The following is a 14298-nucleotide window of genomic DNA, read 5'->3' on the forward strand; positions in this document are numbered from 1 at the left end:
AATCTCCGAACACTAACAAATACTCGGAGACCACCCAAGCGTGCTAAGGCAAACCCAAGCAACGAGTACACTCGCTCATCACTAATCCTAGTCCTCAAGTTTGGGATGGTTCTTCTTTTGACTTTTAGTGAGTGGTTTCCACTTTTTTCTTGAAGTGAACCTGGCAATAATAAAAATGTATATATTCTCTTTTTTAGTATTCAGCATCTTTGGGATTCCCAGGTGTTCTTTATTCTATTGATCAGCTGGGTTTGATGCAGATTTTAGGCTCCATGAAAACCTCAATGGGAAAATATGCATTATATTTGTGTCGATTACGTGCCAGAAACTGACACTTTGTAGTTTCAGCCTGCTCCCCCAAAATCCATGGTGAAGAGTGCATACTTTAAGCCATAAATCTTACTCCATTCCTGGTCTGGAGTAAAATTTGTGTCGAGGTGCAGGTCACCTTTTAATGAATCAGATGCCTCTGACTCCAGCACACCTTCCTCATCAAGACTGGTGTGAACAGTGCTGGTCAAGATGAGTCGGAGCCTAAGGGTATGTTTCCACGTTCAGCGTTGAGCCGCAGCGTCAAAAACGCAGCGTCCAGATGTTACAGCATAGTGGAGGGAATTTCCTGAAATCCTGTCTCCACTATGAATTATAAGACGCATGCGGCAGACCCGCGAAAATGCACATGCGGCGCGTCTTTTAAGAATGCAGCATGTCCTTAGATTGCAGAAACAACGCAAGGACAGCGCAGGTGACCTGCCAGTGACCTCAGGTGCAGATTTGGTCAGAATTTTACCTGCATAAAATCCTGACCAAATCCTGATGCAATCCTGAACGTGGACACATACCCTAAGGCTATGTTCACATATTGCGTTTTTGCTTAGTTTTTGGTCCATTTTTTTTTTTTTTTACTGCGTTTTTGTCAGGGTACATTTGTCTCTTGTGCCTGCTGATAAAGATTAGTGCATACGAAAAAATCTGATTCAACTTCATCAGGTTTTGGAACCAAAAACAAAGCAAAACAGGACGCCTGCGGTTTTGGCAGTGTTTTTTGTACTACCCATTGCTTTCAAACGGTGAAAAATGCTGCAAAAATGCTGAAAGAAATGACATGCAGTATTTTAAAAAAAGCAGCTCTTCGACAAAACAGTCAGGAAAAAAAAAAGTGCGTGCATGAGAATTCTGAAATCTCAGACTGCAGGTACTGTGAAACACGGTTAAAAATTTTCATAACAAACGCAGCAGAAACACAACGTGCGAACATAGTCTAATGGCAGATTTTACCATCCGAGTTTTTTTTCCCCCCATTTTGAGTTAAAAAACAAGTTCTTCTTATCAAATAAACATGAAAATCGCACCTGGATTTCATCGGATTGCAGTCCGTTTTTTTTCCCACGGACCCATAAACTTGCATTAAGAAGAATGATTTGTGACCAAGATCAAAAATATCAGACATGTTTCCTTATGTTGGTGTGGACCACTCTGTTCGCAAAACAATGACGTATTAACTTAAAATGTCCGGGACGTGTGCACATAGCCTAAAAGTTGATGCTGAAGGAACAATTTTAGCATTTTAAAATTCATGTAAAAAAGTATTACACTTTATGATGGTACTTTTCAAACCCTATGGCCACGTGCACATGTTGCGGAAAGTGGTGTGGATTTTTCCTGACCGATTTTGGTAAATCCGCAGGTAAACCGCACTGCGGATTACCTGCAGAATTACCGCAATTTTTTGCGGATTTTGTGCGGATTCCACCTGCGGTTTTACACCTGCGTATTCCTATTATGGGGCAGGTGTAAGCTGCTGCGGAATCCGCACAAAGAATTGACATGCTGCAGAATAAACAACGCAGCGTTTCCACGCGTTTTTTTCTGCAGCATGTGCACTGCGGATTTTGTTTTCCATAGGTTTACATGGTACTGTAAACTCATGGTAAACTGCTGCGAATCTGCAGCGGTCAATCCGCTGCGGATCCGCAGCAAAATCCGCAACGTGTGCACAAATATATTATATATATACTAGATGGTAGCCCGATTCTAACGCATCGGGTATTCTAGAATATGTATGTAGTTTATTTATGAAGATTTTAGAATAATACATTGAATACACAGGATTTGGCCGGCAGTGACCAATTAGCGAAGCATGGTTCAACTCCTGCACCAATTCGCGTACTGCAGCTGTCGCTGATTGTTCGCGGCCGGCCACGTAGTATATAGTACAGCCACGTAGTATATAACAGCCCACGTAGTAAATAGCACAGCCACGTAGTATATTGCACAGCCACATAGTATATAGCACAGGCCATGGAGTATATAGCAGAGCCACGTATTATATAGCACACCCAAGTAGTATATAACACAGCCCACGGAGTATATAGCACAGCCACCTAGTATAGAGCACAGCCCACGGAGTGTATAACGTAGTATATAACAGCCCACGCACACAGTATATAACACAGGCCACGTAGTGTATAACACAGGCCACGTAGTGTATAACACAGGCCACGTAGTGTATAACACAGCCCTCGTAGTACATTGCACAGCCCATGCAGTATATAGCACAGCCCACGCAGTACATTGCACAGCCCACGCAGTATATTGCACAGCCCACGCAGTATATAGCAATGTGGGCATCATATCCCTGTTAAAAAAAAAAAGAATTAAAATAAAAAATAGTTATATACTCACCTTCCGTTGGCCCCCGGATCCAGGAAGTGTTTACCGACGCTCCTCGCGCGCTCCGGTCTCAAGAGTGCATTGCGGTCTTGCGAGATGTTGACGTAGCGGTCTCGCGAGACCGATACGTCATCATCTCGTGAGATCGCAATGCATGGAGCGGTCACCGGAGCGTCGCGAGGAGCTGGAAAGGCCTGTTCTGGATCCGAGGGGCCGTTGGTCACACAGGGTTAATAGCAGCGTTAATGGAGTGCGTTACATCGCGGCATAACGCGGTCCGTTAGCGCTGCCATTAACCCTGTGTGAGCGCTGACTGGAGGGGAGTATGGAGCGGTCACTGACTGCGGGGTGAAAGGAGCGGCCATGTTGCCACCGGACTGTGCCCGTCGCTGATTGGTTGTGGCAATGGTCGTGGGCGTTTTGCCACGACCAATCAGCGACTTGGATTTCCATGACAGAGGCCGCGACCAATGAATTTCCGTGACAGACAGACAGACAGAAAGACGGAAGTGACCCTTAGACAATTATATAGTATATATAGAAGTTATATATAATTTGTCTAAGGTCCACGTCCGTCTGTGTGTCTTTAACAGAAATCTCGCGTCGCTGATTGGTCGCAGCCGGCCGTGACCAATCAGCGATATTGGGGCGGGATTTAAACACTGCTTCACTTTTTACTATTGATGCTGCCTATGCAACAATAGTAAGAAGATATGTTAAAAATAATAATAATTAAAAAAATCATGATATTCTCACCTTCCGGCGTCCACGGCAGCTTTTTCCCGCTCCTTGTGATGCTCCGGTCCCAGTAATGCTTTGCGGTAATGACACCAGATGACATAGCGGTCTCGCGAGACCGCTACATCATCACAGGTTATTGCCGCAAAGCATCACTGGGAACGGACCTGGTGGGAGCATCGCTAAAGGCCTGGGCTGGATCTGGGGGCCGCCGGAAAGTGAGTATATAACTATTTTTTTATTTTAATTCTTTTTTAACAGGGATATGGTGCCCACACTGCTATATACTGTGTGGGCTGTGTTATATACTGCGTGGGCTGTGCTATATACTATGTGGGCTGTGCTATATAGTACATGGGTTGTTATATGCTACGTGGGCTGTTATATACTATGTGGGCTGTGTTATATGCTACGTGGCTGTGCAACATACTACCTGGCTGTGCTATATGCGTGGCTATGCTATATGCTACGTGGGCTGTTATATACTACTAGACTGTGGCCCGATTCTAACGCATCGGGTATTCTAGAATATGCATGTCCCCGTAGTCTATGGACAATGATGATTCCAGAATTCGCGGCAGACTGTGCCCGTCGCTGATTGGTCGAGGCAACCTTTATGACATCATCGTCGCCATGGCAACCATTATGACATCATCGTCGTTGTGCCCGTTGCTGGTCGAGGCCTGGCGGCCTCGACCAATCAGACGCGGGATGTCTACGTCCTCTATGACATCATCGTCGCTGTGCCCGTTGCTGATTGGTCGAGGCCTGGCGGCCTCAACCAATCAGAGAGCCGGGATTTCCAGGACAGACAGACAGACAGACGGAAAAAGCCTTAGACAATTATATATATAGACTAGATTGTGGCCCGATTCTAACGCATCGGGTATTCTAGAATATGCATGTCCCCGTGGTATATGGCCAATGATGATTCCAGAATTCGCGGCACACTGTGCCCGTCGCTGATTGGTCGAGGCAACCTTTATGACATCATCGTCGCCATGGCAACCATTATGACATCTACGTCGATATTGTGCCCGTCGCTGAATCAGAAACGTGAGATGTCTACGTCCTTTATGACATCATCGTCGCTGTGCCCGTTGCTGATTGGTCTAGGCTGCCAGGCCTCGACCAATCAGACGCGGGATTTCTACGTCCTTTATGACATCATCGTCGCTGTGCCCGTTGCTGATTGGTCGAGGCCTGGCGGCCTCGACCAATCAGAGAGCCGGGATTTCCAGGACAGACAGACAGACAGACGGAAAAACCCTTAGACAATTATATATATAGATGTGGGCTGTGTTATATGCTACGTGGCTGTGCTATATACTACGTGGCTGTGCTATATGCTACGTGGGCTGGGCAATATGCTACGTGGCTGTGCTATATGCTACGTGGGCTGTGTTATATGCTACGTGGGCTGTGTTATATGCTATGTGGGCTGTTATATGCTACGTGGGCTGTGCAATATACTACGTGGCTGTGTTATATGCTACGTGGGCTGTGCTATATACTACGTGGCTGTGCTATATGCTACGTGGGCTGTTATATACTATGTGGGCTGTGTTATATGCTACGTGGCTGTGCTATATACTACGTGGCTGTGCTATATGCTACGTGGGCTGTGCTATATGCTACGTGGGCTGTGCTATATACGACGTGGCTGTGCTGTATGCTACATGGGCTGTGTTATATGCTACGTGGCTGTGCTATATTTCTCTGCTGTATCTGTGCATCATGAATCGTGGTATGTGTTAAAGGGAGGGGGGGCTCACTGAGACTCTTTCGCCCGGGGCCCTCAAAAACCTGGAGCCGGCCTGTCATGATCCCAATGGCAGGGGATCACAAAAGGACAAGCACAAAAACAAAACAAGCTCTAGGGTGATGGAACCTGAGCTGACCGCGATCCTGAACCTAAACACACAACTAGCAGTAGCCGGGGAACGTGCCTACGATGATTCCTAGACGTCTCGCGCCAGCCGAAGGATTAACTTCCCCTATAAGAAGAAACACAGACCTCACTTGCCTCCAGAGAAACACCCCACAGAAATAGCAGCCCCCCACATGTAATAACGGTGAAATGAGAGGAAAGCACATACGTAGTTATGAAAATAGAATCAGCAAAAATGAGGCCCGCTAAAGCTAGATAGCAGAGGATACAAAAGTGAACTGCGCGGTCAGCGAAAAACCCTTCAAAAAACCATCCTGAAATTACTTGAACTCATGTGCCAACTCATGGAACATGAGGAGTAATTTCAGCCCACTAGAGCAACCAGCAGCAAGGAATCACATCTCTGCAAGCTGGACTAAGACAAAAATTAAGCAAAACGTGGAACAGGAAAATCAAAACTTAGCTTGTCCTGAAGATAACAGACGCAGGGAGCAGAGGTAAAAAGACACGCTGATTACATTGATAGCCGGCGAGGAAATGACAAAAAAGCCAGGTTAAATAGGAAACTCCCATAACCTGATGGAACAGGTGGACACCAGAGACCGCAGAGAACACAAGTCACCCAGTACCATCAGTAACCACCAGAGGGAGCCCAAAAACAGAACTCACAACACCGGCCCTGGCTTCACTGATTGGTCACGCCCGGCCGCGAACAATCAGCGACAGGTGCAGTCTGGCCGCGAGATTTGAACCACGCTTCGCTGATTGGTCGCACCCGGCGGGCCGAATCCTTTGTATTCATTGCATTATTCTTAAATCTTCATAAAAATTTGCCATACCAAGAAAGCACTCACAAGCCATTTTTTTTATTTTGCCAAAAACATCTAGCACTGGGTTGTGCAAAATCAGAGATTTTAGTACTCCTCTACTGAATATTTCTACGCTGAAGACATCCAAGCTTTTTATTAAAAGGGACATAACCAAAAGCATTTAAAAACCAGTAAGTAAAAGTAAAATAAATTTTTAAATTAAGAAATAATTTATTCTAAGCAAAAACTGCAAAAGAAAACTTCATAAGTATACATGCAAAGGCTCTGTAAAACTTATAAAAAAAGTGACAAATCATCAGGTACAGTTCTATGAAGAGAAAAATCACCACCCGTATAGGCTGCTCAGGCTGTAAAAGTAGTAATGTACATGAATCAGTTAGAAACTAGGGTCGATACAACAGAATTACACTGTCTGAGTGAAGAACATTATAACCAGTGACAAAGTGTAGAATATGGACAACAAACTTCTAGACACTCTGAATTATAAGTGGTTTGAATACACCTAATACAAAGGAATTCAGAAATATTAATATGGCATTTATCAGGGCTCTGAAAAATAAAATGTTTGGAGATACCACCGATTGTGACCATTTGGATTTTTTTTTTGTGGGCATTTATTTCTTTATCAAATTAATTTTTTCTATATCTTCACATATATTTTCTATCCAGCTGACCGCTCCGGTCCTGAGTGCCGGCGACTGTGCCGCGTATTTATGCGAGAGACTCGCGTGAGTTTCTTGCATTGCCCTCGCAAGTGTGACACCGGCCGAATGCAAGATATTTCATCCTAGGCAAAATACAATGGCAAATGTGCTCATGGACTCAAAAAGTACGGTAGTCCCTTCTTAAAAAAATATGCTCCAATAATAAATGTAGTCAGTACAATAAGTAATTTTTCATTTCTTGTTTATGTACGTGTCTGCAGCTGTAGTACTTTGAAGTAATATTTAGGGCAAACGCTGAAAAAAAAAATTCCCCCTTTTCCTAAAGTTCAGGCACCCCATCCAACCCACCTTAAAAGTTATAATTGGCACAGACAAACATCTGCTCAATCACACTAACGCCCCATGAAAAACGCCAGTCTTGATTAAAAATTTGGGAGGAGAGAGTGGCTCGATTCATTACCAACGCCTCTTAGTGAATGAGGCAAAGCGTGAAGTGGCGTGCTTCACCACAAATCTTACTCCAGAATGGGACTGGACTGAATTATGTGGTGTAAGGTATATCACCGGCCGCTCATAGTGAATTTGACAAATGAGGGTTGCCATGCCTGTCGCACTAGCTGTTCACATTTTGTTGGTGATGGGTGAAAATGACGTAAAAACGCCAAAAATCTGTGTTTTGATGTGCAAACAATTTTGACTTTTCAAAGCTTTTTATGACCGTTTTCTGGCATAAAAGCTTTGATGAATCAGAACCTTTGTGTTCTTTCCCGAGTGAAAATTGTGAAAGGATTCTGGATAATAAGTCCAAAAAAAAAGCTCAATTCTCAAGACCAGCAAAAAAACAGCCTGTAACATGGATCTCTACATAAATCAGTTAAGTAAAAGATTATAATATATGGCGTTATGCCATCTGAAATCTACTCGATAACCATCAATCCCACACGCTTTGAAGGGCATGGTGACAATTAGGCCTTCATCAACAGAAATTATGTTGTGAGACACAGTTTAATTATGAAATACAGAACAATCTACAACAACTCACAACTACTTCTGAAACTGGATTAAAAGTTTACAGCTCGTCTACATACCATTTCAGTAAGTGGATTCCATTACAAAAAGTGTTACCATCCATCCATAAAGGCCACAATATAATTCTATGGAACTTCTATCTCTCAAAATGGAGACCAAAACAAAAGCAAAGTTTGGGTAGCATGACTTTAAAATAAGTCATGATTGTGTAAAGAAATTCTAGCATTTTACTTAGTTTTGTTTTTTTTTAGTCCAGAGTAAAACTCCTTTTTAGAGCCAATCTGGAAATTTCCTAAACAGCAATTCTCTGATCTTATGTTATCATCTAAATAAGTTACGTCGAGACAGGTAAGCAGCTATCTGTATTTGGATGATGGGTCAAGTCCAGAAAGTCTGAAATATTTAATGCATCCCTAGCCAAATATAATCAGAATATTCCCCCGCGTAATGGGAGCAATTCCAATAATAACAATCACTCAAGGAACTGCTATTTACACACGGTTACACTTAAACGGTCTCCTATTGAGAGCTTCACTGCAAGCTGCATCAGGCTATCATTTAGAAGGCTAGCCAGAGAAAGTCAATGTTTTCATCTCTGATTATTTGGTACAAGGAACTATGCTTAAAGTGTGCTATGAATAATGAATCTGGATTCCTCACATCCGAGCAATGATGCTGGCCACACTTTCCTGCAGCAGCTTAATTTATTCCACTCTAAAGGGAAAACAAACATAGGCCAGAAGGTAAAATTCTAGATAAGTGAGGCTACTGTGGGTGCTATTTCCCTCTTTTTCCACGACCCTTCCGTGACTTCCCTGATGCTGGAGAAGCACTAGAGGACGCCACTGCTATGTTGATTTGGCCATCTTGAATTTCCTGACGTGCATCTTCTGGCATTTGGTTGATTTTTCTCTGAGCTTCTAGGTAGAACATAACATCACGGAGCTGCTCCTGCATCTCCACGATCTGCAGGTCCTTCTGCTCACAGGCTTCTTTTTTTAGAGTTTCCTCTTCTTTTAGCTTGGATTGAAGCACAGCCTGGTTGGCTCGTAGGCATTTATTCATTTCTTGCTCTTCCTTCAGTTCAGTGGATAGTTTTGACACCTTTGAATTTAGCTGAGTACACCTAGCAACAACACACAAGAATCAGGAAACAAAAAAGTTATATGTGTACACAGCTGGCAGTATGATATAAAACGTGTTAACCATTTGAAGATCCAAGTACTGTTGCTCTTAAAAACCAAATTTTTCATGTCTAACAAGAAGCGATTTAATAGTGGCTGCAGAGCAGCATTATAGATTTTTTATAACATAACATACCGGTATATTGTAAAATCTATAATGCTATAATTGCGCCTTGTTAGACATGAAAAATTTGATGCTAACAATTAGTTGGCAACTCATTAGGTGCCAAATAATTTGATTGCCAATATCTCCACAATAGAGAGGCAAAATAAATCTAGCTGTGTATATATACTGTATTTTTCGGACTATAAGACGCACCGGACCATAAGACGCACCCCAAATTTTGAGGTGGAAAATGGCAGAAAAAAGATTTTTATAAGATGGGGATCCGTCTTATTGTCTGAATTTAAGGTATTTTACCTGATGGCCGGCGGAGGTACAGCGGGGTAACAGAAGGCATGGTTCCTTTCTCAGGAAGCCGATGGCGGCAGAAGTGGGGCAATGCTGCAGTCCTGGGGTGCGATGCTGCGGGTCTGGTGTCGGAGGTGAGGCAGAGCATAGAGCCGGGTCCCTTCTTCAGGATGCCGGCGGCAGAAATGTGGCGGCGACGCTGCGGCCCAGTGTCCACGGTCAGCAGAGTGCATCATCGGTTTCCCTGCGGCCATCTTCCAGAAGCTGTGGGCTGCTGAAGACTTCAGGAAAATCGCCGCCAAAGGCCGCGAGTGCGCAGATTGATAACTCAGCGGCCATTTTCCTGAAGCCGAGTGCCGCCGAGATTTCAATCGGCGCACGCGCGGCATCCGGCAGCGATTTTCTTGAAGCCTCTGGCAGTCCACGGCTTCAGAAAGATGGCCGCAGGGAAACCGGTGATGCACTCTGCTCTGCTTGCTGTGGACACCGGTCCTCGGCATTGCCACATTTCTGTCACCGGCATCCCGAGGAAGGGACCCTGCTCAGGTGCACTCCACACCGCCCACCACTGCAGCATTGCCACACCTCTGTTGCCGCTTCTGCTGCTAAACCACTGACGCAACTGCCCCCAGTAAGCGTGCGTTCGCACTATAAGACGCACCCCCATTTTCCTCCTAAATTTTTTAAACTGGAGAGGAGGGTATTCCTTTTCCCTGTATAATGCTGACCTATCAATAATCAGGCAGCATCACAGCAGGAAGAGAACATACCACCACCATATTTTAGGTTTCTCTATGTGTGAAATGTAAGCATAAAACTTTGATCTCCTGGATTAACCTTGTGCATAATTAGAAAGTTTTGAGAGATTAGAGCACAGATGTAACATCTTTCAGACAAGGTACCTGTGGGTTGAGGCGCAGAACTGCAGAATTTAGCTGTGCCACATTATAACCTATCAGCTCTCCTCTCCTAGATCTGCTGTGTTGCCCTCCCCTCACACTGCCTCTCTACAGTGGAGTCACACTTATTTCTGTAGTGCGAAGGTCAACTTGTAATCACTGTGCAGTGAGAAGCACAACAAGCTACTCCTGTGTGAGATATAATGACACCCAGCTCTGCTCTCACAGCAGAGGGATGTCTGAACACAACAAGCATAAGTGAAACTCATCTCTGGACAGGCAGTGTGGGGGAAGATGAAGTACAGTAGAGCTGACAGTGCTAGGAGAGGAGGTGATAGCAGGGTTTGTAACGGGACAGAAACTCGGCTGCACTTTCTAAATCATGTAGAAGGTTAGAGAATGAGATCAGAGCTGTATCACTAATCTCAAACTCTGAGAAACCCAAGCTATTGAGAGGGATCTGAGAGGGATTGAGAGGTTCTTTTTCTGTGTTGAGGCCATTGGGCAACTCATACAGGGATAAGTATATGCCCCCAGTGAAAACCATCTAATTTCCACTTGGGCTTAGCAAAAGTAAACTCATTAGGCCCCAAATACTTTGATTGCTAATATCTCCACAACAGCGAAGTGTGATAAAATTAAAGAAAAACTGCACTGCAGAAATTGTACTTGTGCGGCTGAGCTTTTGTAAAGCGGTGTAGAAATTTATCAAGAGGAGATGTACCAGTTTGATAATAAAGGATATTGGGATGCGGTTTGGGGGGCAGGTGTGGACAGAGAGGGGGGTACTGGGTAAAGGGGCTAGTTCATGTTAAATGAAAATGTATCAATCTGCTTTGTAATTTTGGTATCTGTCTGGGTTTGTGTCAGACTGTATTACATTTTTGATATATGCCTTAATAAAAAGCACTTCATTAAAAAAAAAAAAAAAAAAACTCCACAATCGTTTTATTCCACTCTGTAGCCACAATTACATTGGGTGTCCAGTTAAACATGAAAAAATTGCTGAAAGGTCCTCTTTAAGGACCCAAAGAATTTTTGTTTCAACCTCTCTGCCATAAGCCAATCACATGAAATAATGCAATAGATTTATTTCATGTTTATAAATATTATTAGTTTATCATTCTACATTGACACGTGTATATGTAAAAATGTTGTGTTTTAACCCCTGAAGGACCGAGCCACTTTGTTTGGATAATGACCGAGCTTCATTTTTAAAATTTGAAAACTGTCATTTTATGAGGTAATAACTCTGGGATGCTTCAACAGATGACGCGGATTCTGTGGTTGTTTTTTGTGACATATTGTACTTCATGATAATGGTAAAATTTCTTTGATATAACATTGAATTTTTATGCCCTTAACCCCTTTCCGACATGTGCCGTAATAATATGCACATATCGGATTCCCCGTTTCTCTCAGCGCCGGAGCACATGGCAGCTGATCTATACAGCTGACATGTGCCTACAACAGCCCAGGGTGGAATCGCGATACACTCACGGCTGTTTACTAGTTAAATGCTGCTCTCAATCTCTGACAGCGGCATTTAACTCGAGCCTACAGGAAGCGCGTCACTGGCTCCGCCAGTCGGTGACCCCGTCACACGATCACGGGTCACCGATGGGTCAGCACGACAACCAGAGGTCTGCAACAGACCTCTGTGGTTGTCACTGCCAGATTGCCATGAGCACCGCCCTGTGGTCGGCGCTCATAGCAAGTGAACATTATTGCTACACACAGGCGATCTGCTCATCGCCTATGTGTAGCAGAGGCGCTCAAAGTACTGCAGCTTCTAGTCTCCCATAGAGACTATTGAAGCATGCAAAAAGTTAAAAAAAAAAAAAAAAAGTTTTTAAAAATATTTAAAAAAAAAAAGTTCAAATCACCCCCCTTTCGCCCCATCTAATATATAAAGCTGAATGTGTATGTGTATATGTCCGGGATTGGCATCTGCACCGTCGCAGCTACAGCCAAAAAATTTTGCACAGTCACACGTCTGGACCCCGAGAGCCTCATAGGCTATGTTGTGAGGCGAAATATTAACCCCGCGCGTTCCAATTCACCAAACAATTTTGCCCCTATCTACATAATGGGGAAAAAGTGAAATAATAATATAATAATAATTTTTATTTATATAGCGCCAACATATTCCGCAGCGCTTTACAAATTATAGAGGGGACTTGTACATACAATAGACATTACAGCATAACAGAAATACAGTTCAAAACAGATACCAAGAGGAGTGAGGGCCCTGCTCGTAAGCTTACAAACTATGAGGAAAAGGGGAGACACGAGAGGTGGATGGTAACAATTGCAAAGGAAAAGTGTTGGAGGCAAATTGACAGCTGCCAGATGTGAACAAGGGGGACTTAAAGAGTGAGAGCGATGGCGCCAAAGAGTATATACCGTACAGTTGCTAAGGTGGGGCCCCGACATGGGATACTCACGACACACGGGGATATGAACACACACACAAAATGCGCCACACACTACCACGTGCTTGAATACACCCTCAGCACACATTTCACTACACATACACCAACCTCGCCACATAAAAGTCGAAACACAAAAGTCGCCACGCGCAAAACTCGCCAAATGCAAAACTAGGCTCACGCAAAACTCGCCACACGTGCAAAACTCACCTCATGGAAAACTCGCCACACGCAAAACTTGCACACGTGGAAAAATTGCCACATGCACAAAAGTTGCAACACATGCAAACGTTGCCTCACACAAAACTTGTACATACTCAAAACGCACCACACATAAAACTCGCCACGCGCAAAACTCATCATGTGCAAAACTTGCTGCACAAAACTTGCTACACTAACCGGTCACATGCAACTCGACACACAAAAAGTTGCTACACGCATGTCGCCACACGCAACTCAACACACACAACTTGACACATGAAACTCGCCCTAAAACACACACAACTCTGGTATTATCCTTCAAAAATAAAAATCTGATTAATAAGCAGACAAACTACAAGAGCAACAAATGTGCCATATAGGAAATCCGGCAGCTGTCAGTCACATGACCTGTCTATTATATGTATGTGTGAGCTAATATATACTGCCAGGGGGGAGGGCCTCCTATTGGCTGGGGATTTATCAGGCTGCCAATTTAGCTTACAAATACTGAGGTAAAAATACTGACCAAATAACGTGTGAACGCGGTCTAATACAGGAGGAGAGGACATACAGATATATACTATATACAGGAGAGATGACACACAGGTATATACTATATACAGGAGGAGATGACACAGGTATATACTATATACAGGAGGAGATGACACAGGTATATACTATATACAAGAGGAGATGACCCACATATATACTATATACAGGAGGAGATGACATACAGGTATCTACTATATACAGGAGAAGATGACACACTGGTATATACTATATACAGGAGGAGATGACATACAGGTATATACTATATACAGGAGGAGATGACACACAGGTATACACTATATACAGGAGGAGATGACACAGGTATATACTATATACAGGAGGAGATGACACACAGATATATACTATATACAGGAGGAGATGACACACAGGTATATACTATATACAGGGGAGATGACACACGTATATACTATATACAGGAGATGACACAGATATACACTATATACAGGAGAAGATGACACAGGTATATACTATATACAGGAGGAGATGACACAGGTATATACTATATACAGGAGGAGATGATACAGGTATATATTATATACAGGAGCAGATGACACGTATCCATTCAGATGGAGACGTTTATTCTCAGCGAGGAAAGGCAAGTGTAGGACCTGGTATAAGAGAGATGCCGTAAAGTGGCTACCAGGTACACATAAAATTGGCCATTTTTATGCGCTAAACGCTCTCATTTTCATATTTCTAGTGCAGTAATGCAGTTCAATTTTCGTGTTTCATGTTTGCATGCTTTAGCGCTGCAGTGTGCTGCCTTATTTACTT

The 14298-nt window shown here is 43.6% G+C and overlaps 1 protein-coding gene across 1 annotated transcript in view; it reads right to left on the reverse strand.

Moving 5' to 3' along the window:
• Positions 1–6147: 6147 nt before the first annotated feature.
• The window catches only part of BRAP (BRCA1 associated protein), a 91330-nt gene continuing 83179 nt past the window's right edge, over positions 6148–14298 (reverse strand). The window contains exon 12 of the mRNA XM_069755070.1: positions 6148–8952. Within this exon, the coding sequence (XP_069611171.1) occupies positions 8604–8952 (349 nt within the window). The 3' untranslated portion in view covers positions 6148–8603. The remainder of the gene's footprint in view (positions 8953–14298) is intronic.

This window comes from Ranitomeya imitator, chromosome 1 (assembly GCF_032444005.1).
Source record: "Ranitomeya imitator isolate aRanImi1 chromosome 1, aRanImi1.pri, whole genome shotgun sequence".
NCBI classification, from domain to species: domain Eukaryota; kingdom Metazoa; phylum Chordata; class Amphibia; order Anura; family Dendrobatidae; genus Ranitomeya; species Ranitomeya imitator.